Source organism: Xylocopa sonorina, chromosome 10, assembly GCF_050948175.1.
Source record: "Xylocopa sonorina isolate GNS202 chromosome 10, iyXylSono1_principal, whole genome shotgun sequence".
NCBI lineage: Eukaryota > Metazoa > Arthropoda > Insecta > Hymenoptera > Apidae > Xylocopa > Xylocopa sonorina.
In genome coordinates, this window is record NC_135202.1 from 4,046,836 (window position 1) to 4,074,346 (window position 27,511).

At 42.2% G+C, this 27,511-nt stretch overlaps 1 protein-coding gene across 1 annotated transcript in view; it reads right to left on the minus strand.

Annotated features, from left to right (window-relative positions):
• Sol1 overlaps nucleotides 1-27,511 on the minus strand; it is a 489,750-nt gene that overhangs the window by 263,219 nt on the left and 199,020 nt on the right. The window contains exon 5 of the mRNA XM_076902781.1: nucleotides 1,935-2,091. Coding sequence (XP_076758896.1) covers nucleotides 1,935-2,091 — 157 coding nt within the window. The remainder of the gene's footprint in view (nucleotides 1-1,934; nucleotides 2,092-27,511) is intronic.

The following is a 27,511-nucleotide window of genomic DNA, read 5'->3' on the forward strand; positions in this document are numbered from 1 at the left end:
GAAATCAGAAGAATATTTATCAAGCAGATATTTCTAAACAAAATTCAACATCAATTTTCTCTTTCAATTACTCAAATTCAACTAACGAATTACACATTTAATACATACCGCATCGATGGTGGTTCAACGTTAAAAGCGAAACTCTTTCGAGCGTTTCAAGACCACGGAATACAACGTGCCAATACGAAGCCTAGTGTCTGTTTACGCTGTTATCGATATGCGGCAGCGAAGTTGTTGTTAAAAGCACAGCCACTTCCCAGAACGGCTATAATTCAGGGGACAAACGAGGCTACGCGTACCGGGAGCGGAATTTGTGACGTTAATGTAGTGACAGTCGTAAACGCGGAGCGAACGGATCGCGAGCTCGTGTACACACGCATCCGTCAGGTTTATAATTACGCGAGAGGCCGTCGTACGCGGACGTAACTGTTAGACACGCCGAACTGCAAACGCTACTTTGACGCAATTACTGCAATTAAGCGGAAACCACAATACAGAAATCATATCCGCATACTCGGCCCCCGCCGCGATTAAATTCATCGCGTACGAACGACAATCTGAAATTACTGGTATCGGACGTGATTTTCGGCTGGCTATCGGAGTGGTTCGTGATACCGATTCAGTGGCTGTGCATTGGTGTACACAGGGATATTTAGCTAGTGGACGACGCATCGAAGATGAATTAAAGCTACGTTCGTTTGCATCGAGAGAAGAATTCTCCATCGCAAGCATCGCACGAGGTAAGTCATCAACCATATTATTCACAACGCAATGCAGAGGAAAACATACGTTATCTACGATACTTTCTACATTCCACTCTATTTTCTTCGCTATCAAGATTTTTTCACACAGATTTTCAGTACACAAGTGAGAATAAATAATCGATTAGAAGTATTAATTAAATTAAAGTCCAAATAGTTACATAAACATACCAGAGACAATACATTTTATAATATTCGAGTTAGACAAAAATAATGTTGACAGAAAGAAAGTAATTTACAAAAAGAAAGCGAACGTAGACTTCATTGTATTTGAACCGCTTGATACAATATCATACCTGAAATCACCCCTAATTATCACTACAATGAACTCTCAGAAAGCATTGGTAACTCGCGACGATATCTCTCGCTTCTTTTATCAGCCAGGAACAAGAGGGAAAGCTAACAAGTGTCGTTTATCAGCGTCTTTCATCAAGTAGAGTCGTTATCTCATGAATCCGGCTCGAAGGATACAGACGTATCTCGGCTCCGTAATTCTTTCCTTTCTCACCCCGGTCGAGTCTTTACGCGGTTATAGAGAAAACCGTCGACAGAGCCGGCATAAACTTTCGACAGTCGGCGTAACAAGAGGCGGTGGGTGAGAAACGAGGAAAGTTACGCCAGGCAGGAAACCGGAAAATTTCTGGCGACGAGAGAGGGGTGCAACCGCTCGTTGTAATGAAATTAGGCGCAAGAGGGATTAACTAGCGGGTGGTGACATACGGAACGACCGTTTGCTACGATTGGTAATAGTTCCATTTTCAATTCTTACGTGTACACGTATTAATCGAACGAAATGTCAAGATCGAATTCGTAATTCATTCTTAACTATTTTTTAATTCTTACGTGTACGCATATTAATTATCGAACGAAATGTCAAGATCAAATTCGTAATTCACTCTTTATACTCGATCTTCAACGATTTTGAATTCAAAGGACGAATTGAAATCTTCAACATGAATCGCGTGGTTGAGATGATATTTTTCTTTTTTTTCTTTGAATTCTCTGCGCGATTCAAGCGTTAATTATAACCGGCACCGAAATTGCGGATTAGAGGCGTTAAATGCGAGCGAGCGTTAGATATATGGTTAGGACGGGAGATTGGCCTCGAGATGCATTATATATGGATTATGTCGGGATCAGTTTGCTGGCTTGATAGTAGGTCAGCCTAGTTACCTTGCCCGGAAGAGGTACGAGCACCGGATGTTCTTTGGGTAGGAGGACGGGTACCGTGGCGAGTAGAAGCGTCCGTATTGCCGTTTTGACTGCGAACTGACAAACTCGAGGTCGCACATCGTGCCAGGAATCAGCACGCCGTCCGTCTCGAATAATCCTGAAACAGAAACGAAACGACACGTTATCAGATAATTTCGTGCGACTCGCTAATTCGCGTTATCTCTCGCAATTTCAAATTTAGGAAAGAAAGCATAAAAAATCGTTTAGTTGAAAGAGAATTTTATGTAGAATAAAATTCACACTGTTTCTAATCATGTAATATCTTCTTACTTATCTATCTATTAATTAAGATTTAAGAATCAATTTCATCCCTCGTCAAATCTCCAGATCTCAAGTAGGAAGCGGAACGTATTAATCGACGAAGAAACGACTTCGTTAAGATTCAAATGGTCTTGTTTCCCGCCCAACCACGTAATCGAACGGCAATAAGGAAAGGGGTGCAAGGTGCTCGCGGTTGCGTTTGCTGTTACATGACAGACCGCAGCTACTTATCTTGACAAATGGCGATTATCTGCTTCAGGAACGCCTGAGTGACGTAATCAGGCTGTAACATAATGGTACGTCAACACCTAAGTGCGCAGCGTACTCTAATCGGTGAGCGATCGTCAGACGCGTTGATGGGTATTTCATCTAATTTTTCGCCTCTGACAGATTTCCTTACAACGAATAATGTATCGTCACGTCCAGTGTACCACCTTACAGAATACTAAATTGTAATCGTGAAATAATTCCCTCGAAATGTCTGAATCCTCTTTCCTGTCCATCTGTTCCGTTTACTCGCACGCCCGCTGCTACTCGCGAAGGGTCTCTCGGTGCTATATGCTTCGAAGCATAAAAGTCCCAGTTGTATTACCCTGGCGTGTGCGGTGGGACGTAGCGAGTATCTTTTTACGCGAAGGTCGTACGTGTACGGACCGTTTAATGGCGGGCATCCAACGTCGCGTACACACCGCTGTAAAACTACCCTCGGCCATCGAGACGGCCACGAATCAAGGTCGGGGAAATGGAGAAAAAGCTCCGTTCCATGTGTCCGCGGGACTCTGAAAGGAACAGGTGGGCGTGCGGCTTTAAGACGAGATAAAAGTTCTCGTTGCATATTGAACGCCATTAGAGGGGTAGTAAGGATTTAATTTTGCATTGGTCGTTAACGACTCTAGTCTTCGTTACATCTACATGGCATATAAAGCTTGTACTTGAAATATAGTCGTAATTGAACTATAAAAATTTCAAAATACGAATAATGGACTTTGTTTCGCATAAAAGTATACATGAGAAAATTAATTTCTATATTATTTAAATAATATTAATCAATATAATGTTATATATCTATCATCGTTAATAGCCGTATGATCGATCATGTAAGGGATTAACGTTGCTAAACAATCAAATAGTTTTAGCTCTTCTACTCTCGTTCACCCTTTTAACCCTTCCTTTTAACCCCTCGAATATATGTATGACACCTCTCGTACGTGTGCAGGAAGTTCGATGTAGCCATGCATCCGGTGGCACGTTGCAGATTGTAAGAAAAGTGTGCTTCTGCACACTTAAGCGCCGAGTTCACTTTGGAATATGTATAGATCCGACTACGGGGAGAGAATAACCATCTTCGTGAGCACGTGGCACCTTCGCATCGATCCTCCACCTCGAAAGATCGCAAAGCAACGGGGTACACGTACTCGCGACAGAGTGAACTTCTTAATTTCATATAATTGTCACGTGCACACGTATAACGAATGGAGTAAGATGATGTGTGGCGAGTGCATCTTGAGTTAAATATAGGTCGCGAGAGGAGCGACTTACGAATAAGACACAAGCGTGTCTTGGCCGCGGTTGTCCCAGTTCGCAAAAGTGAAAACTCGTTCACGCGCGACAAATGGAACGGAATAACGCGAGCCAACGACGCGACTTGGGGACAGAACGAAGCCGTGAATTTCATTCTCGCGATATCGTTCAGGGACGGTTAGACGCACCAGTTATACGTATCGCCGCGCACGCTAATATCCCCGGTTCCGGGCGTCGACAGATGCGCAGATGCTTTTTCTGACAACTACACAGCCCCGGAACCCGACAGCCGTGAAATTTCCAACCGATGAAAATTTCAGTTATCGCGACCGTCCACCTCCCGGGACTTTGATACCCTCTGCTCGTTCGAAATTCTGGTTAACTCGTCGCGACGCGCCGCGTCTAATCTAATCTAACCTAGTATATCGTGACGTGGACCCTTTTACGAAACACTTGAATTATTCGAAAATGTCGGTAAAGTTACTCTACAAATTTTACTTTGGGTAAGATAATGGTATTTCTTCTTATCCCTTTCGTAAAGTCCATACTGCAATTTCTAAAATCTATGTTAGATTTTGCAGAATGTATTATGGATTCCGGTTTTAAATTCAGAAGTAGTGCCAGCTCTTGGCACCTGTGTCGAGAACGTATAGGTTTAGTGGAGGGTGGGTGGGATTAGGGTTCTAGGGATGGGTCCCTGCGTAGTCACCTCTGCGAGGTGAACCTGGGCCCTTGGTAACGATTTCGAGAGACTGGTTTCTCGAAAATGATATCAAGCTAAGGACTACGTGCTTAGATTTAAGTTATTTTTATGAGTATTGTATTATTAATTATCCCTTAATATAAGTTAAGTTTAGGTTTTCGCCGCTGGATCGCTGTTGGATCGCCAAGGAATGCGTGTGCGTGTTTAGTTTTAAGTACTTTAACATATTGTACGTTATTCACCTATTTCCCTCTCCTCTAATTCACCTATATTATAAAATTATAAAGGAATCCATTTTCTTGTACAAAGTGAGAAATAGCAACTTCTATATTGCTTCGCCCATCGTTCACCAAGACAGAAAGTAATTGTTCTCGCGTTTAGTCGTAAACTGGTAAACCATTGCGTTACATACACTATTGAGCATTCTAATCCTGTGCTTCGTAAGTTCGCTACACGTAGGTTTCTTTTTCTCTATTCGCTGGAGATTTCGTCTTCTATCGTCACGCAGCGAAACAGTCGATACTCAATCAAACTGATGTGGTTTTCAATGCCCATCGAGATTTCGCAACGTTGATCGATTGGTACGTCCGTTGGATATCTCGACCAAGGATATAGGCTTAGCACAGTGGACGCATTCGTGGATGTTGTCGCGCCGTGTAGCTCATACTTCGATGCGTCGCAGTTTTCGGACTGATTGCAAGACGAATTCGGATGGTCTATGCGGTTCGCCTTCGTTCACGGGCAATGCGTCCCAATGCTAAGCTTCGCTGAGATCTCGATGGTACCCGATATTCACCATCGAGGAGAGCGTGGTTTCGACTGTTTTGACGTAAGACGTCGGATATTTGTTCGTTATTACGGGTGGCTAGTGCTGTGAAGCATCGGGTCGGAATGCTTTAGCGAATATATAACACAAGATGTTCGTTTTGGTCGCGTCGCGAATTATAATTCCATTTTTGTTTCCATTTATTTTCTTTAATTTCTATTAGTTTGACTTTCAATTATAATTTGTTCGAGTCAGTAAATGGTCCAGTAAAGTTTATTATATCGTAAACCCTTTTGTGAAAAACTATAATTTTTCTAAATTGTAAGTAGAGTCATCTTAGAAATTTCACTTTGAGTAAGATAATGGCATTCCTAGTCATCCCTTTCGTAAAGTCCACTAAAATCTATGTTAGATTTTGGAGAATGCATTATGGATTCCGGATGTTTTAAATTTGCAAGTAGAATCAGTCCACTGCACCTTCTGTGCCAAGAACACATGGATGTAATGGAGGGTGGATGGGATTACGATTCTAGGGATGGGTCCCTGCGTAGTCACCTCCACGGGGTGGACCTGGGCCCTTGGTAACGTTTTCGAGAGACTGCCTTCTCGAAAACGATATCAAGCTAAGGACTACGTGCGTAGGTTTAAGTAGTTTACAATTCAGTCAAAACTTTCCAAGCCCTTTTCAGGACTTTGAAACTTTCAATTGGATTGCAAACTGTATTATTAGTTAAGTTGTAGTTCAAGTTAAGTTATAGTTACAAATTCATTAATATATCGTCGCTGGATCGCCGTTGGTTTCAATTATAATAGAACTTTTAATTATTCTCGCGTAAATCAGTTCGCATTTTCTCAATACCTACATACTCGCTCGAGTATCGCACCCTACACGTAAGTATTGAATAATCTAGTTTTATATTTCGCAAGTTTGCTTGCACAAGTATTTTCGCATTCGCTCGCATCTCAGCCGATTTATCGTCACGCCACGGTGGATGGTACCAACCGCTCGGGGAACTCTGCTGGCCAAAGTGCGCGCCGCGAGTGCGGTTAGTTTGTTGGGTGCGATGAGAGTTCCTCGTGACCACCCTGCTTTTCAATTCATCATTTTTCGTTCCTCTATCTCTCTGAAAGCGTCCCCAGTTTCAAACAATTTCCGATACTCGAGAGGATTGGAATCGAATGGTTGAAAGGAAGCGATTAAATTTCTTGTTCGATTCTAACGTTAGTCTTGTGCAAGTGCTGGTAACGGTTAGACAGTCGCCATTTACTTTTATATTGTCGATAGAAAGGTATCATCCGAAGAATTCTGTGTGTAGCATCGTAATTGTAAGAGAACATCGTTTCAACCCTTAATTAAGGCTAGACGAAGTTTGTTTTACTGAAGTTTGTACGCACAACAGAGTATTAGATGAGTTCTTGTTAAAAAAAAAAGAAATTTATTCTCATATTGTTGATAAAAAGGTGTCTTCTGAAGAATTCTGTGTGTAGCATCGTAATTGTACGAGAATATCATTTCAACCCTTAATTAAGAGTAGACAAGGTTTGATTTACAGAAGTTTATACACACAAAAAAGTATCAGGTGAGTTCTTCCTTAAAAAAAAAAAGAAATTATTGAAGAATAGAAAAAAACGAAACTGTTCTATGTTGAAATACTTAAGAAGCAAACACACAAATTAAATGTAGAATCAGAATTATTACACGGTGACTGTAATTCCGGTTGGTGTTGCGGCGGCTACAAGCATTCTATGGCTGCGCGGACTCTAGCCGGAAATGCTCGCTTAAATCTCTGGTCACATGGAAACCCAGTGATTATTGGAGAAGCAGGAGAGACGGAGCGTAATGCTGGAAAAGATTATCGACATCCCTTATCGTTTAAGCTGCACCCTCGTACCATAAAGACTGAGTATCGAATGTAAGTACAACACGTAGCCGTTCCTGTTTGGAATACTCAAAACAGATTGAACTGTTTCAACTTTTTTAGCTTCCTTGTGCCTTTCTATTTGACAGGGGTCGTAATGATTTGCGATACAAAAAGAAAAATGTTTTCGGAATTAATTAATACTTGATATGATTTAATTTCTTTATTGATACAATAACGACAGAAATTAGAATTGTATATAGCTGAGAATTTGTAGATATGCTTTTTTTCCTGCTTTAATAATTTTTAGAGATATAAGTGCGAAAATTAGCAATTTTTTGGAGAACGTACAAATCTTGAGGGAATATCGTGTAGTTCTTGAATTTTCATCCATTTCAAGTTAGGTCAAGTACGGTCGTATTTCTCTCGAAGAAGTGTAATGAGGGTGCGATTGAAGGGTGCTTCTGGTGATCATTATTGGTGCTTAAATACCTGGGCAAGTGACCAATCGGCTAATTCTACAAACGTGAATTTGCCTTCGCGATTCAATTTCATTTCATAAACTATATCTGGCTGCAAGTGATCCTCGATAAATCGCAACAAATAATCGAACTCGAGGATTGTCTTTTCCGAATTTTTTCAAAGCACGCTAAGGAACATTTTATTAAATAACACACGTTTCAGCAGCTTTTCGATTGTCGCGTTCAGTCGTTAAAACGTTAATACGGTGTCTTTACTTACGAAATCTTCAGCCGCGCAGGATTCAATAAGGTCCGTCCATAAATTGGCAGCGTGAAACTTTTATTAAACGAAAAATCGTGCCATCCCGTTTTACGCTTAACGAATTCGAGCGGCGAAAATTCGCGCCGGCGGGAACGAGGTGTAATATGAGAGGGAGGAAACATAGTTGAAAATCATAACCGTTGACCAGCTTCGCGCGGGGCACGACGTGGAAATTCCACTTGGCGAAAATTTCGCCGCCCTTTCGCCGCTTCGAACTTTTCCATTCCGCGCGGCGGGCAGAGACTATCGAAAACTGCCACGACAAAGTGAACACGGGACGCGGATGTCAAACATTGAAAATCGAGAAGAAGTTTCACCGCCGTGCTCGCGGATCTCCGTTACCGAAAAACGAGGACTCGGAAAAATCCGTTCCCGTTCGTTACGCGGAATATGAAACTCAAAGCTGGCCGCCGTGACACGTGGTTTCCAAGAAGAATTTCAGGCTTCGTAATTTCAGCGATTTTTCGAACAGATAAAACTATTATTGGATACGTACATTTTGCTTCCTTGTATACGTGCGATACATAGAGTCTTTTTGTAAGAACAGTTAGACGGAGTGGTTCGAAGTTATTTTTATTTTCTAGTCGTCGTGCATTTCTACTACTATATTATTATATGAACATCTCATTTTACATTGAAATTATTATAGCTAAACAATATTTGATTTCTATGATAATATTTCCACCTCTCAAAATGAAATATATTACGTGGAATTATTATGGAAAATTACATGGAAATATTACATTACATATGGAATATATTACAGCAATGGATCTCTGAGGTTCGCACTAATTAGCTACCATCTATTCAAACGCGTAGCGTTTCAGGTAATATCTATAAGTACTTTGAATTCAACATCGTAACTGCAACATATCGAACGCGTAATCATTTTTGTACGCGTGGATATACACGAGGCGCACGTATGCATTCCCATGCCTGCACGGTGGAGGCATTCGCGCAGTCCCCTTCCCCCGCCATCAATGTAAACTGTTTCGAATGGATGGAAATTCCGCGGGAAAGCCAGTATCTAAGACGGGGCACGGTTGAAGAGGAATAAAATCGTGTTGTCGCGAAATCGTACGCTCGTAAATACGTTCCACGATAGACAGGTATTATACGGTACATGAAATTCAGCGAGCGCCGTTCCGGGGGACCAACGGATCTCATCTGAATATTTCACAGGCGGCCGCAATGCCGGAGGTGTCGCGCATGCCGTGCTGTCGATGCATAAAATTTCACGTCACATCCTCGGACATTCTCCGAAGAAAAAGGCAATCTAACTGGAAAAGAAGAAAAAGAAACGAGAAACATCGAATGAAAAAAAAGGAATAATAACGTAAAATTAAACATAGCGATGGTTACTTATTTTACGTTTATCGTTCGAGTTAGAGGAGATTGCGTTTGGCTTGAAAATCTGTACGAATCGATAGCTTACAGGTAAATCATGGCGAAGAAGGAAACAGAGCGAGAACCAAAGGTGCGAACGAGAGAATCGCGGAACAAATAAGAAATAAAGACGAGAGCAAGCTTCGCCAGGAGGAACGGAGGGGTGGGAAAGCAGAGGCGGCGTCTCCAAGGGATCGTACGCGGTTCAAAAGTTAAGAAACTTCGCCGTGGAATCAAGTTTGAAACGCGCCTCTCGTACGGACGTGTTGAACCGCGACACGGAACACCGTGGCCCGTAACACGGCCGCATTTTTGCATAATCTTCCCGTTCGTTTTAACGGCGCGGCCACGTCGAAACTCGAGGCTCAGACGAACGAGAGAACCGCCGCGTCATTACGACGGGTTTCCACGCTTCACGGTGTCATGGCCTGCGGGTAAAAGGCTCGCGATTTTTTCGGAAGCTCGCGACACGTTTCTGCGGTGCACTGTAGTCCTGATTTACGATTATTTTCACGCGCGAGACTGTAAGCGTATCTACAGTAATCCACAAACAAATATTTTTATTTTTAATGGCTATAAAAATGAATACAATCACTTGTCTTTTGATATTCAGATCTTTAGACAGACTGCGCCTCGAATTCGTATTTTATTTTACTTGTAGATAGAACGTAAGCACGTAGAAATTGATTATCGAGCTCGCCCAGAATGAGATCGAAGCGAATTCGTTGCAAACGAGACTCTGCCCGCTGTATTATTTAATCGCAATCGGTTGAAAACGGGAACCCAATCAGAGAGACACGCGAAGGATGCGCTTCCGGCCGTATTGCGGGTGCACTGCGAAATCGTGAAAGATTCATGGCGTGTCCTTTCCGGGTGAGTCGGTCAATGTGGTCGCCATTTACGGAGGATCCACGGGGAGCGTTCCTTTTTTGCCACCCTTAAACGCTTTGTCCGTCCTAACGGGGATAGAAAAAGGGACATTTAAATGCTTCCTGCGAGTAATATAGAAAAAGGAACATTTCCTACGGAAAGGAGCGTTTTCACTTCCGCTGAACTCGTCGCCTCGATTCTCTTCTTTGCTGTCCCGAACAATGCTCCTGGCTCTTTCCAAAGTTTCGCTCGAGCTTAGCGTTCTCCACGTTCTACTTGCGCTTCCGAGCTACTAAAAAACGCGAGACGTCGTCTTCCCTTCTGTACGGGTTATTGGAAATTTGATCGATCGCTGATATTTATTCGAATAACCGATCTCGCGATTTTATTTAATTTTGTTTTTTAATTTAATATAGTATACGTTTAATGATAAATGAACGTTAGCGACGATTACAAATCATCGATCGCTTTAGAATTGATGGATTACGATGTGGTATACAATCGTTTGATTTCCACCATCGAAATTGTTGAAACAGAGAAACTTATCATGTTCCCAGCGTTTCAAAAGCGTCAAGCAACCATTTCATTAAAGTCCTTCTCGCAAAGCGAAACCACTCGAACATAATGAAAATATATGAGAGCAGACGGAATTTAATGCAAAGAATAATTCGTACCGCTTGACAGTTATCATTATTAATAAATCGTTCATTAATCATTTTTTCAATTTTTAACATCACGATAAGCAGTAGTATATTTAATTATCAATCGATTTCGTGCGAACATAAATGATTTAACGCGTAACGTGCTGCTACAAAAGACTGCCAAGGTGTCTACATTTAACAATCTTCCTCTTGTCTCGTGTAATCTGTTAATTTACATACCTCCTTCGCTCAATTTGACGCTAACGTTTCGTTAAAATTCAATTAATATACCGTGGGGAGAACGCTTTAGCCGTGTAACATTTTTGAACGAGTCAGATACTGCAAGAGACGCGAATTCTTGCGCGCTAAACAAAAGAGACTCTGGACTAACAGGATATCGCGAGATAAGGGACTAATTAGAACACTTGCCCCTTTAAAGTCCGGCGGCAAAGGCGGTCCCTTAGCAATGTGGTGCTCCTTTTTTCTTCTTTCTTTTTCATACTCCTCCACGTCATAAAACCGATAATTCTTATATACCGGGACTAAGTAATCTTACTTTATTAGGCTAATAGAGCGTTCCCAATAAAGAAGATCCCCTCTGCATAATGGAAGGAACTTTAGCCCCACTTTATCCCACTTCAGGAAGTAAAGACGGCTTTGCCAGGTACAGACGTGGCAAAGCGTGTCACTACACGCGAAACGACGTGTTCTCCTACTGTCATCGTACCCTGGCTGCGATTATTACCCTAATCTTCGTAGCCGCTACCGTGCAACTGTTCCCTCGGTCTTACAAATAGACTTCGAAAATAATTAACAAACTTCTAGTACGGATTAATTAATTCTGCGCGTTGCCAACTGTGAAACCCTGCTCGCTCGTTAAGAAGAATACCAAACTACGTAAGCTAACCTAATACAAGGTGCATTACGAGTGGTCTGATAGATAATATTATCATTCAACTGCGAGGAGTCACTCTGCTGTTATTCCAATGAGTTCTACGAGGTCTGATAGAATATTCTACTGCGAAGAGCAAACGCATAGATAGCCATTTTTATTTTTTTGGAATTCTAGTATGTCTTTCTGATACATTTTAATTAACGTCGTATCGAATAGTGAACGTGATCGTTCTACGTCTGCGTTTATTTTTTCGTTCTGATGTAAGATTGGTTCGATCGGTCTGATATAAGGCTCGATCGTTCCATTTAATTGCGCAACGAGCAGTTGGTTCCACCTAAGATTCCCGACAGCAATCGAAAAAATAATACCACCTTCTTCGAGCTTTATCAATGCCCATAGCGACAAAGGGATTTCGCCCCCTTTACGCTTCTCTATTATCGGGAATAAAAGCAAACGCTTTCACTTGACCCAGATTCCCACGACGAACGTAGCGGAGGAGGACTCACTTTTTTTTTTCTCCCGTTCCGAGCGAGAAGAAAAAGCGTCGCAATTTTCTTTTTCCCTCCCTCCGTCATCGCTCCCCGCCTTTTCGAGTTCATAGAAAGCTCGCGCGAGGCCAAACGCCCATCGGATCGCTTTAAGCTACGTTTTATTATCTCGAGTCTATTGTGACGTGGAAATACTCGGTTTGCCGTTGCGTATTCACCCGTAATTTAATTACGCAACGCTCGCTGGGCCAGAATGCCGGCTAATACAATCGGGTTCGTTATATCGCTGTAGCGGGGGCCACATATTTCTGAAATGATCAACGGACATGGATTTCATTCCTCACGGTCCCGAGGATATTCCATTCGAGTCGATGTTTTTATTAATAATGTCTTTTATCTTGAACATTCCACAGAGTTTCACGAGAAAATTCGCGTATTTTTCGAATGATCAACTGTGCTTCATTCTCCGAGGCAGTTACTCGTACAAAGCCAATTTAACATCGAAAAAAATTAGGAATACCTTAGATTTTGTGTCAGAATGAACAGATTCGTTGCAGACCACACACGTTCAAAATTCTAAAAGGATATTCGTAGTTATAAAGTATAATTTGTTCTCTAAGATATCAGTCCCTTTTTCCGCTGGATACTGCAGTCCTGCTATTGTATTATCGGGCTCCATATGCCCCCGCATACAAATATTCCTTAAATTTTCTTCATAAATATTTATACCCTTGCTACCTGGCCCTTTCTTTCTCTCGTTTCTGGATTCTCTCGGTTCGAAAAGAGTCAATGGAAACGATGGCCTCGAAGCAGAAGGAAATTGCAGTTCACGAAAACCTTCCTGGATAACGTAGCTACGTAACACCGTGCCGGCGTCATAGAGATATGGCGTTCCGGCGGATTGTTATAAGTTGCAGACAATTTTGCTCCTACTCCCGTGACCGTTTCACCCATGTATTATTCCCCTTTTGTTCCTCCGCCACCCTCTACGCCCCTTTCCACTTCCGGCTCTTCTTATCGCGCCGGCTATCTCATCCTCCGGGTATCTGTTCCTCTCGTTTCCGGGCTGCCGCTGTTATCCCGACGTGCGATAGGAAACCTGATCATAGGTCCGCAGAAAATTCTCTATAACTTGCGATAATCTTCCTGGATTACCGTGTCACTTGCGTTACATTCTACGTTGCACATCGTACACTGATTCTAAGATTCACGGAACATCTTCTTTTGGGGGGAAGTTGCTTTATTCAATTTAATTTCGAGGTGAAAGATCTATTGGTTATTGTTGCATGGTATTTTCGTGTATTAGTTTCTTTAATCTGCTGTGAGTTTGGAGAGACAGAGATGAAAATGGAAGGTGTGGGTTTGTCTGTACTTAGACGAAGAATTGAAATTTTGTAAATGCTTTATTCGAGTAAAAAGCTGGATTAATATAATTGCACTCAATTCGATTATTTCTAACTACCTTTGATTTAGAAATTTAAAGGTACTTGTTATACTCTCCTCTGCGTGAAGTTCATTTTCACACAATTTCTATGTCGAATAGCGTCACGTACATTAGCGGCAGCAGTTTTTCCTACTTACGTTCCATCTCATTTATACCTGACAACGAACGTCCGCGGCAAGAAGTCAATCTAAACCAACGAGGATGTAGCCGCCAGAAATCAACAGCCACGAATTCCGACTCATCGAGAGTGGACACCTAATTTCCACTCTTCCGTCGACCCAAAAAACTCTTCGAAAAAGCTCCGTCGTTCTCCTGTAATTCAGCGACCGAGCGAGGGAAAAAATGCGACAATTTTCCGTGATGGCGGCGGGTCTGTCCCCAGTGGTGGACATTATTCAAATGGAATGTTACCCGAATAACGTACCGAATAAAATCTCATTCCCGTATAACCATCGAATAAACGATACGTGCGAAACGAAAACACTTAACAGCGATTAATAACTTGTTAGTTTAACCAATATTCGTTCGTGTTCTTTAATCGAACAAAGTGACAATTTCCAAGCATATATCCAAGCGAATAAAAGTAGATCAATCTCCACTATTTCATGACTCTACGTATAATTTTGATCGTGGCCATATAAATGTCCAATTTTTAGTTTCTACTCGCAAAATTTACTTTTGCGATTCCAGCAATTCATATGATAACATCGACTGTACCTTATCGACTGCATCAATGCCAATACGCGACATAGTCATCCAAATGGGAGCAGTTCCATTTACTATCATTTTTCGCTGCACAGCAATACTGCACGAGGTTGTTTTAGAAACAGCAATAAGGTCAGAATCACTGCCATGTGCGCATACGTACACGTCTAGGCATAAGTGTGTTACTGCAATTTAGTAAATGAAGCGAAAGCCGTAGTTCATTCTGAATCGCGTTACCATTATACTAAGTAATCATCTTGAATTACCATGCACTACGAATACACGCGAACCTGTTTTCTTGCGAGTGATAGAAACCGCATAGAAAAAGTTGCACACAGATAATATACAAATCAAAGCCTCACGATGTACACGCAAGAACATTTTTAAAAAGTTTTATTTGCTCATACACATTCCAAAATGTCTGTTGGATGCCAATTAATTATTCATTTCAATTTGCTTGTCTAATTTCGACAGCCATCTGTTTCCTTCTTAAATCACATTTTCCTAATTAATTTCTATTCATAATATGCGTTTGATGAGCTTCTCTTTCGCACACCACGCAAAAAAAGGACCGCATAAAAACAGGTCGGACTGTATAATTATTCCTAACTCGACTCATAACTAAAAAGAGAATATCCCAGTGATCATTATTCGTTGTCTACGAAGAAACCACGGAATTTTCGTTCGCTATTGGGAACAACATTTGGGTAGAACGTTCCGTAGAAGCAGTGGGTGCCGTTTGAAGACGTTCGCCGGAAGCGCAGCCGTGTACACGTAAAAAAAGCGAACAAAGGTGGCGAAGAAAGAAAGACAAACCTTTGTGTCCATGGCCGTTAGCCAGTCTGGAAAACGTGGTTCCGTTTATATACGTGGGACAGCAGCTTACACGGGGCCCATTTAAGCCTGAGATCCCGCGCGGCATATAAAAGTCGTGCGTTAAGCGGCGAAATTAATTTCTCCGCCGCGCGGCGTGTTTTTCCAACGACGACGTCGGCGGCCAGGACGCCTTTGTCTCGCGCAAACTTTCAGCTTCCATTTTATAATTGTGCCGCGGCTCCAAAGTTCCCGGCGTTCCTCTGCCGGAGACATCGCGCCGTTACACCACCGCCACCAACCCCCTCGTGCTTCGACCCGACAACTTTTACGCGAAACCGCGCGCCTTTAAGCGGTTTTCGCGCCGCGCACAAAGCTGCTCGTAATTATCCGGAATTTACGTTGGTCGGTCGTTTCCTCGTTGATGAAGCGGCTCTTCGAAAGAAAATTTCGAGCCTCTTCTCGAGTCTGAACCAAGAGTCGGATCCAAGCTGATACCGCTGCCGTTTCCATCGTGGAATAGTTAAGAGCGTCGCTTGGAAATGTTACGCGAGGAGTTCCAGCGTTTCTTCGCTCGACACTCGTTCATCATTCTTTTGTTACAATAATGATGCGAATTTAAGTTTGTCGATGTTGGAAATGGGTAATAACAAATGAAAAACTGTTCAATGTTCTTTGTAGTCTTTAACTTTATTTTTAAGACTTGAATGGAATGTCTGTACGCTTTGAGGACTGTGCTAATTGTGAGGACATCGCATAAGAAATTTGGGATCCTCCATCTTAAAGAAAATTGACGACGCAAAGTCTATTTCACAGTTTATACACTGGATTCTATTTCCTAACGCAAGATTCATTTTTGTTTCTCCGTTGACAGGTGGAAATAATCCAGCAGTCGATGTATCTCACTTTATCCTCACGTAATTATTCGAGAACAGAAAGAAAGGAAGTATGCTCCACGGTTCGATAAAAATAGCCCGCATTCGATCGCACTATTTCGAGGTAGCTTTAAAAATGTTATTCAGCGCACGGTGACTGGCGCCATGATTCGAAATTCCATTCACCCGATGGGGCTAACATTCCACGGCGTCCGTTGGTCGTCGCAGAGAAATGTTAGCCGCGTTTCGACCGCGTGAAACACGTCGGAGTTGTTCGACACCCCACCGTAGAAAAGAAGAGGAAATCGCGCTGGTGAGAAGTCAAAGGATCGCGCGGGCTGGCCACGTGACCGGAATCGAGCGGAAACCGCGCGCTCGCCGTTCAGCCACCCCCTGACAAAGACCGAGATCCATCGATTTCAAAGTCGTTTACGAATTGCCGAACGTAGGAGAGCTGAATTCTCAAGGAACCTGGACTCCTCCTCGGTGCGCCTTCACACGGACAAGTCCTGATGAACGGGAAGATTTTTCTTACTTATGTAGTCAACCCTACGTGGGTGGCTTAGGGCGATAGTGTACGCTGCCACGGCCACCGTATTCTGTTGCTTTCCTCGCGGGGATAAATTGCTTTAGAACCGTGCCACGAGATAAACAATGATATATAAGGAGGTTCTGTTTTCTTTTTTTTTTTTATTGCGCGCTAGGGATACGAAAAAATTGACGTTAGGGTTGCGCAGGATTTGTACAGTTGGGTCTAGTATTTTTTAAATTAATATCGATCAAACGCTTTCGATGTTTCATCGTCGAGGGTACTTTCATCGATCGTTCTGCTCGTTACGAATGTAGAAGCATTAATTAAAAGTTTTAGGAACGACATTTAGGACATTTTAACATTTGAAACGTATTCCTTGTTCGTCGTGAAAATGTTTCGAACTGCTAAAAAAAAAAAAAAAACTCGTGTGTGACGTGCATAATGTTGAGAACAAGTTTCCCATCGGCATCAATTTTCTAATTTCTCGCCGGGGTGAAATGTGAAAGGCGTCCTGTCGTAGTAAATCTGTGCACGCGTCGTATAAAATATGGAAAAAGGTGACACTGTTTTTTGAATAAATATATTGGAGAATATATTGGGAGATGACCGTGTGAGCTAACATTTTCTCTAGAAATTAAGATTTAGAAAGAAAAATATGTATAGCTAATATTCCTTGTCCAATTTTCTTTGTTATAAATTACATTCTCCCATTATCATCAGTATTATTAGTATTGTTAAATCTAATTATTCGAATTTATAATTAAAAAAGAAAGGAATGAAGAAACCTAAAGGAAAAACTATAAACCAATAGAATATTCCACGTGTAAAAATATTCATTTAACCATAAAAAAGGTATTCCTCTAATTCTTAATTCAATTCAAGTTTCTCAATTATTATATCATACCTCATGATTGTACTCGCAGCAGAAACCTCCACGAATAATTAACTTTCACGAGAACTTTCTGGAAAAACTGGAATCAGTCTCCTTACCATCGACTCGCCCATCGATAGAAAATAAACTTTCCAATCAAAAGATTTCTAATTTAAACGTTTATAACGTTCCGTAATTGATTTAATATCTATTATTTTCTTGGATCGACCACGAACGCTTCCAAGCAGAAAAAGAGTCTCCCAAGGAATCGAAAGTAATCAACGAGAAAGGAATTAGCGATCGTCCGTGACTGTGAGCTTGCTCGATACATCGAACGGGAAGAAACGAGGAAAACACTTGATCGGATAATACGATGAAACATTATCGGATTCTCGTTTCGCGAGGACATAGTTATTTCTAACAGGTGAAAATTATTCTTACGAGTCACTTCGTTCAATAACGAAATCGTGGGGCAACGAGAAAATTATGGTTTTCATCGCCATTCACTCGAGGATTGCTAAGGTGTGACGCGCAGAAGACTGCAGGCCACGAACTTCATGTTTTATTAGAATACCTTTGAGAAACACAACTTCAAAGGTTGCATAATTAAGTAATTATTATCTTCTGGATGGGAAATAGAATTGAGCATGCAATTATTCTGCATTTTTACACCCCTTTTGGGCGAACGGAAGATAACATGTGTAGGAGACAGCGCGCGCAACTTTTCTCTTATTCGAATCGCATTTTCTTGTTACTGTGTGCTTCTACAGTGTTAAAGACACTCACAGGAGAAATTAGTCTTGTGCAGATGGCACACCCAGGTTCACTGAAAATTACGTGAAAACTAATTTTCAACATTCAGAAAAACACGTTAGAAAACTATAACACTTTTAATAAAAATAACAATTACAAAAACTTGTCTCTTTCGAAACCCAGCTTTCTGTTCGTAACATTTACAATTAAAGTCTAACGGAACAATTAAATTCCGCAAAGATAGAAAAACTCGAGCAAACATAAAAACATTTTCAATTTAGTATCCATTAAGAAGTAACTGACACCTTTTTTAGCTTTTCTATGAGTTTGAAAAACGTCCCCTTCAGCTACCCCAAAACCAATCCGCCAATCATTCTTCGTCCCACTGAAACCAGTCCATCTCCCTAAAATTATGCAAAGTTTATTGCTGCGACAAAAAATGTCCCCTCCGAACGTTCAAGCCGCGTATAAATCGATTCGAACGGCGAGAGACGCGAGAAAAGAGTGGCGACGTCGAGCAACGACGACGGGCGTCGCGACTGGAAAAGCGCGGGAGCGAATCGAAGAGGGGCGAAGAGAACGACGAGTGGCCTCATCGATGCCGACCGCGATTGAGAGGAAGAAGAAGCGTCCCGCTTAATGGCCCAGGTTTATTTCGATTTTATGGTTCGAGTCAGGGCGCGGGACGCGAAAATAAGCGTCCTCTCGGTTTCGTACTTACATTATTCGCGACGGACCGCCGCGTCGCGTCCCTTCATGTCAGCCATGGGCGTCGATCGGCTCCTCCTCGAACGTATGAAACGGGGGGATCAAGCCAGTGCTTCTCCCGGTGAATTTGAATGCATTACCAGACGGGAATACATTATCACCCGTTACGATCCGGCCTCGATCGATCCATTTTTCTTCCTTTGTCACGGACGGAGTTGCTCCTTTCGATATTATTATTTATTTATGACTGCCCTTCCATAAAGGGACGATACGTATTTCGAGCACCCCCTCCAACGAGGTGTCAGCATCGTTCCGCATAACTTTCGAGTAAAACCACTTAGATATATCTATCGCGCGTATCTTTCACGATCGATATCCGGGATGATTTATACGCGAGCGAGATTGTACGCTCCGCGGTTGGGAGTTCACGATTCTCGCAAATTTTCTACCGTGTCATTTTGAATCGAACGCGCTTGGAATCCGGGAACGTTGGAATTGGCTATTTATGATTTTTATTATCGTTTTTGTACGATTGAAAATGTGATGTTACAAGTATCGTGATTTTTATTTCATCGCAGTTAACACATCGTACGATCGATGGAAACGTTCTTTCGTAATTCTCGTTTACGAATTTATAGAAACAAGTTAATTCGCGTTATACCCACTTAAATTTGCATTCGTCGGTAAGATAATAGTCGACTCGCATAAAACGAAGGAAACACCGCCGTAATTCATCGACGTCCGCATAGAAGCATAATTCAACTCGGCCGTAGTTAGGTAGAACGTTTAACGAGCACAGTATGCGAAAATATCGAAGCGGCTGAATAATTCATGACACACGGTCAAAGCGTCTCGACGATCCGGTGCGCGCACTTTACGATCGATCTTTTCTTAAACGGCCACCCGTCACATTGGCCGCTGTTTATTAACCCTGAAAAATCACAAGGTGGATGACTTTCGTACTCGTAAATCGGCAATTTTCTTCATTACAATTATTCCCCGCATACAAAATGAATTGTCGATCAATTATTTGCCGTTACTCGAATTATAAGAACCGATATTAGAAGTCGAATCGAGAGAAAAATTATGTTTTCTACGCTTTCGAAAAAAAATTTCGTTATTCTTCGATTTTTCGTATTATTTTAGTTCTGAGATTCGGTTTAAAAAATATCTATCGACCCAGCTTGATGTCTTGTATAGCGCCATCGAGAGAAGAATTTATACTAGAAAAGGAAACGGGAGAACCTATTTAAACGGCTTGCGCAGGATCAATAATATTGATTAATATAGTCTGACAATAATATCGTCAATTCACTTCAATGTCCCAACCTTGATACTTCAATATCGACTGCACGCGATCATTAATATTGTTAACATTAGTTTACGTCGATGACATTATTGATCGAGTGCGGGTCGTTCACGCCTTTCCTACCCCCGAAGTATAAAAAATGATCGGCGAACGGGGAGCCAAGCGAAAGCTAGCCTTTGACGTTGCCATATTTCATACAATGTCGCACGCGACTTTGTAGGCGCTTAAACCTATTATTACATCACGAAACATCCCCACGGAGAGAACATTGGAAGAAAATCTGCTCCATACAGACGAAGTAACCCCAGTCCAGTGAACAACCCTTGCATTCGATGCATTCTACGAGCACTGCTTTCGAATGAACAAAAAGAGGAGTTCGCTGCAAAAAGAGATTCCCTGCATAAACGTACACAAAAGAGAAGAAAGAATTCGATGAATGAACCTTTCGCGAGGAGTGCGCAGCCAAGTGTTACGAAGCGGTTTTCAAAACGCAATCTCTTCAAGAGAAACGAATAACAAAGTTGGACGGGGCTTCTGTTCGTCGCAGCGCTTCGTGTCATCAAGTCGGAGGTGGTTATTGCCAGGACGAACAATCGCCCCTCGGAAGAAAGAGCCGCGCCATTGAAGAGGCGCGGTATAAGCGGAGTAATTGCGCGTAAGTTTCGTAATGGAGTAACAGCCCGCTCGGTTCCGCGGTAAATAATTCGAATGAGCGTGGCCGAACGGGAGAGCGGGACCGTATCGTCGCCGGTAGTAATTGTAATTTGCATTGTTTAAAACTAGTTAAACAGCGGTTCCGTCCGGCGATCGATATTATTCAATGCCCCGAAAGTATACCGCCGCGCCCACGTTCGCATACATCCGCCGCTCGTACGCTCCGCGTCGCGTTTCGTGAATGGAATTAATTTCCCCGTGAAATTATTGGATGCCGAGTACTGATGAAACTTTATGGCACGCCATAACGGATAACGTTATCGTAATTCACGTGTAAATATACAGAGGTACGCGAAAAGTATGGTAATGAACCACGAGCGGTCGGCGAGCAGGAGCAATTTCTTCTTCGTTCATCGACGAGACAACGCCGACGAGATCCTTCTTCCTTTTATAATCGCACTGTTACGTCTAGCATAGGCTGGACCAACGGTGTCACTGTTAACACATCGCTGACCAGCAACTTTTCTGAAAATTTACCTCATGTGCCAGGCTATTGTTTTGAAAATGGATGTGGAAGTAGAACGATATAAATAAACTTTAGTAAATTTTATTTATTATTCAACTGTTAATATTTCTTTTTCGTATGATAAAAAGTATAACAATCAGTTACGTGTAATGGTACATCACAAGTTTTGCAAATGTATCGGGTCTTAGCCAGTCTTATAAGCGAGACACAACTCGAGGTATGCAGACTAAACAATTACACTTACCAAATATTTCCAACAAAAAAGCTTATTACGAGTTTATTCGTGGGTGGTCACCAACGCTTGGCCACGAAAACACGAGTTAACTCGTGATCGGTCAGCAATGTGTTAATTCTGTGCAAGAAGTTGTTGAGGATGAAAGTATTGTTAAATTGTAATCGAAAGTTTCACAGAATAGTATCAAATTGCATACTATAATTACAAAACTGCTCTTCTCTTACAAATATCCACATCGTATCGCCAAAAACGTCCCAATTTAACAGACGCTTTCTAATTTCACGAAACCTAGAACCTCGAGCAAAGAACAGCTTCATGAGTGCTTGCTATATACGAAATAGTACCGATTTCAAGACGCGAATATATCGATCGATCGGTTATTACCCGTGAATCGAACGATTTCGTCGGACGATGGTAAACGAATCGACCGAACGAGGGCGCGATCGGCTCTATTTCAAACTGGAACGAGCGTTTTCAGACGCGGAACGGCGTCGCGTAACGATTCGGCTGTTCCCGCGACCGATATTTTTATCGCGGCTCGGACACGTACGGGGGCGGCGGTTTCGAGGGGTTGCGCTTTGTTGACGATAAACGTTGTTTCGGAAACATGTAGACAGGCTCGTTATACACGCGTGTCCGCGTCGAACGACTGTCGTTTCGCACGTTCCCCGTGCGCGTCGAGTAAATACGGAATCGATAAAGAGAGAGAGAGAGAGAGGGATGCAGACGGGGGTGGTTGTAACGCTCGCGTGCGCGGTCGGTTGTAGATATCGTTCGGCGCCGCGCTAACAACGCGGCCCTTCGTATAATTGCTAATTAATGCGGCGCATCTGGCGGTACGTCACCGATAATGTTTTGCAAAATATCTTTGAACGAGTCGGGAATCGAATGCGGATGGTATTCGGTGCCGTTTGCCCCGGATGGTCGAGCAGATGTGTCCGAGCCGCGAATCGGGGCTGCAGTCAACGGCTTCGTTTGTGATTCGAGCGTAATTGCGCTTGTCACGGGTGTAGGTACAGGGGATGGGTCTTGTTTATGAATTGAGTTTGTGGAATTTCAGAAATTTCGCTTACAAGCGGAATTTGCGGTGGGTTAAAATATGAGTCGAGGGTTAGGACGTTTCGTGAAGTGGTACAGGGTTTTATCACGGTTCTGAATAGTTTCATTATGTTTGTGTGATATTTTAGAAATGATACGCGGTTGAAGATCTTATTTTGCACCACAGAATGTCTTACGGACACCTATCTTGTATAAAAGTATCTTAGGACGATTCAAACCTTCTAAAAACGTTTGAAAACGCCTTTCAAACTTGAATGCATGAGATGAGTGTCTTTACCAAAATGTAAGGTGGTTTAAAGATGAATGAGACTAAAGTCTTAACGACGTTACGGTTTGTAACATCTTTTAAGGCGTCTCGTTGAGTCTTTTCTTTCGAGAACTGCAACTTGATTAACTATAGGTAGAACTGTACCTTGAAAATTGTATTCATGTAGATTTATTCGTACAATTCAAAAACGTATTCATATAAATACGGTTCGTAAAAAAACATTTTAACAGTTTCAGCCACTTTATCTTGGAAATGTTCTCTAATTTTGTTTACGAAGACAATTCGTATAATAAAATACAGTTTTTCTACATTTTACGTATTTATCTAGTAGATGTACATTGGTTTCCAGTGTTTAATAGAATTTAAGCACGAAAACAATTGATAATTTTCAGTAAAAAACTACTTAAAACTCCGATTAACTCGTATTAAAATGATGAAAAATTGGAAACGCCATATCTCCGAAGATAACAATTTCTAGTTAACGAAATCCAGCTCGTTGGAAGCTGCGAATCCTCCTCTTGAAAATGGTCCTCGAATCATCCCGATCCGACTTCCGGTTCCCGAGATATCGTCGTGTAAAGAGAAAGGTAATTTTCGATCGGTTACTACGTCTGTCCTCGTCGGAAGGACTCGGACCTCTCGCTCGCACCTGGTCACTCGCCTATTTCATTCATGTGTCACATGGTCTGTCTAGACAGCTGCCAGACGGATTTTTACTATTACTATTAGTGCGTAAGCATTTCCTGGAAAAAATCTGGGTCAAGTTCATTCATAAATACCGCCGCCATCTTGCGCGGCGTAGCAAGAGTAAAAAACTTTGATCGCTTATATCTCAGCAACGGATTGAGATATCGGGATGAAACAAAAACAGTTTTCGATTGTATCATTTTCTCTATCTATTAGAGGGGGTTCGATGAACAAATTTTTCGTTTTCTCTTAGGAGTTCTCTTGTAATCTAGTTGGGTATGAATCAATTTTACGGAAGACGAAAGGAAACATTCGCGTGTTTTCTATATTTTTTTGTTGCGTGACGAGTCATTTTGAAAAATAGGTTTAGGCGTCTTTATACGTAGAAATACGGCATATTAGTAACTGAATAATTTGTAAAAGTGGAGGATACGAAACTGTATCGTGTACACAGGATGTTAACAGAAAAGGCAATTCCGCGACCGGGTCCAAACGGAAACGGAGGTTCGAGTGGCCAGCAAGGATCGATAGCGCGACACAAACAGTTGATAAAACGCGGTTGGACACTCTAACCGCGTGCTTTCGATCCTTCATTGCAAGAATCGAGTGGCAGACACGGATAGATACCAGCGCGCCGCCACTTTCTCAGATATCCATTGGACCCGCCTGGAAACGTTTCGCGGACTTTCGGGATCGCTCTGCTTCGACTGGGAATTTATATCGGCCGCGATCCCGTACGTCTATGAAACCCAGCAGCTATGCGAGGAATCTCGAGGAAATTCATTTCACTCGTCGGACATTTTACGCCGACGCTGGGCCATTTTACAGGCCTCGTTACGATTGCGATTTATGAAAACTTATGGCTACGAATCAACGCGACGATGTGCGAACGATGTATTATGGTAATAGCTTGTTGCGTGTCACGCAATCATTAATTAAACAGCGTAATGTACAAAAATGTTTAATTATCCATTTTTGCGTAATTTGTCGTAATTACGGGGAAAACTTTGTGACTTTTTGTTGGAAATGGGTTTTATAAATAACTAATAGCGATTTATTTTTCTATAATATTCTTTATTTTCACGCACTGGAAGTGACCTTTCCCTTGTACTCTCTCTAGAAAACTGAACTAAAGTTAAAACGTATAGAGCCGATGATCTAAAAAATTGATTACTAATCATGTTTGTGCGCGAGGCTCTCTCGCCTTTTATACAGAATTTAGAAATATATATCTGTAAAGTAATGCCATCTCTTCTCACTCGAGGACAGGAGATTAATTTTTGTATTTGGTTTCCAATGAAAACCAACACTTTTAGATTCATCGAAATGGTGACGTAGAGAAACAAGTAAAATTCTGCTTTCTGTACGAGACGTTACGTTTCGACGCTTTAAAAGTGATTAACGTTACTTGATCGAATTACTTTGAGAAAACGCGGACACGAAAATTCCTCCAACTCGCAGGAATATCCAAATACATCGATATTGCGAGTCCTATCATTTAACTACGCCAAGCAAAACCTCGTCTGTTTATCGGATGTTCAGGAATCTATTTCGAGTTTGCGCGCAAGTTCGAACGTCACTCTCATTACTGTGTGTACGGTGTATAATGAATGCCGAAGATCTATCGAACTTCAGGTATCGATAACTTATCTGCGACCACCTGGTCGTTGAATACCGAACTTTCGTCCGCAGAACTTCCAGTTTCGACACTATAGCTACAAAGATGCGCGGAGGGTCTCGCTCGGTGTGAGCGTAGATATCAGCCTTAAACGAGCTTCGCCAACGATACCTATCACGGTCAATTGATACATCTCGACACGAGACGATCCCCGTCGATCACGTCGAGTGTCATCATCGAACCTGAGTCCAATGAGATTTTCAAACCAGGACGGCGAACTACGTTCATCCCTATTATCGCTCGATCGAGAAAAAAATCTTGTAAATTAGCTGCACCTGCGTTCAAATCCTTAGAATTATTTAGTATTTCAATGTTTTCGAAATGTTCTAAAGTGAGACTTGAGGGTAGTTCAATCTTAACACGTTGACGCACATTTTTGACTTTACGATCGCACTCAGAAACACTTTTTTTCGGTTGTTTATGACTACCAGAAGAACTCGGGTGTAAGTTGTATGTTTGGAAGTGAAAATTATCACATTTGGCCACAGTTTTTCCCAAAACGCTTTCGACGGCTATAATCGTCATCTGCTCAAAGAAACAACTAATATGCTGTCTGGCATACTATCATTTTTTTTCTAGACGTGTTACTCAATAATTAACAAGTGTACGTTAATATAATATAATTAATTACACTTCATACTAACGCTGTTCTTTTTTTCATTGATTAAAATATGCACGACGGCTATAGATGTCATTTGCGTCAACGTGTTAAGAGAACGGTCCAAGAAACAGCACTTGTCACTAAACAGTCGCACAATTAAAACCAGAGACCGTGAAGCATCTCCAACGCTCGAAACAAAAGACGGTCGATCATAAATTCTCCCCCGTGTACGTCGTCACCTTCAGTATTCCTCTCGATCTGGGCGTCTAACAGGATTTCCCTCGAGGATGATTCTCGGGGCCAGCCACCGCTGGCCAATTAACGATCGCCAGACGTTGAAATGGTTCCCGTGCAACGGGATAAGACGCGTCCCCGCCCCTCCGGTGGCAGCGAAACAAAGTAAACGGGGCAGTAAACTGAAATAGAATCCATCTTGGTATCGGTGCCGCGCGATCGATCGCGAGAAGCCACCCTCGCCAGTGGAGAACGTTCCGCGACCGTCTCTATTTCCGTGGCTGATCTGATTCCGTGCGATTCGATTATTACGCCAGCCACACGTACACGCCTCGCGGATGAAACGTTCTTTTCATTTTCTGCGTCGATCACGGGCCAGCAGCGAGACGGAGCGCGTTGTGTGCACACGTGGAACGAATCGATTCGATCGTGTTGTTAACGTATCAGAACGACGCACGGCAAACAAACACTCTTGCAGGGTTAGTTCTGCAGGGAACGGAAGTATACACGCTTTATTGCACGCTTTACTGACGGAAAAAACGTGCGTCCTTCGTCTCGCACGCTTTCGCGTACTGCCACGCTCGAGGTGGCATGTCTTCTCGCGTGAATCTACCTTTGGACACGATGGAAAAATCGTACAGGTATCATCGATCGTTCGACGATATTATTGTTATTGTTAGTTACCGCTGACTCATTAAATCCAGCTCGTTGGTTACGAAGCTTTTGGATTTAACGACGGTTCACCGTGCTCGCGCAACTCCTCTCATAATTCATGCAAATGTAAGTCACGGGATATACTGATGCTGAAAATAGACGATGCGCACCGATACAAATGTGAGGGAATTGAAGCGGCATGCTTCAGGTAGCTGTAGAATAAAGGAGGAAGAAAGAAAGGAAGGAAAAGAGAGGGGAAGAACGTTTCGTCCTGGGCCTGCTAGTGGACTCATCAGTAAGGCTTCCTAGCAGACCCTGCCTTAGACGCTGGGATATTAGGGACAGTTCAGAACTTCTATATATTGGAAAGGAGAGGCTAGCGAGTACTTTCAGGAAATTGTAGGCTGTGCTGTCCCTCTAGTGGCGATAGTCGAAAGGCCGCCACAGAATAAATGAAATAGTGTATAAATAATGAGATTCGAATTTTCAAATACTGTGATATCGCATTGACAGCGATACTATTTCTATTATTTTTCTCACAAACCGTAGTCGTCTCTATGAAACTTTTCACGATCCGTTCTTTACCACGATATCAATTTAAATCAAAATTCGATACATTCTTCCAATTTTCTCTCTTTGTCAGTTGTTTCAGCGCTGCGCGTTACGCGTTTAATGGGCTAGGGGGTGGGTATTTCGATAGGGAAACGAGAAGACACCCAGGATCGTTGCATAGCCACG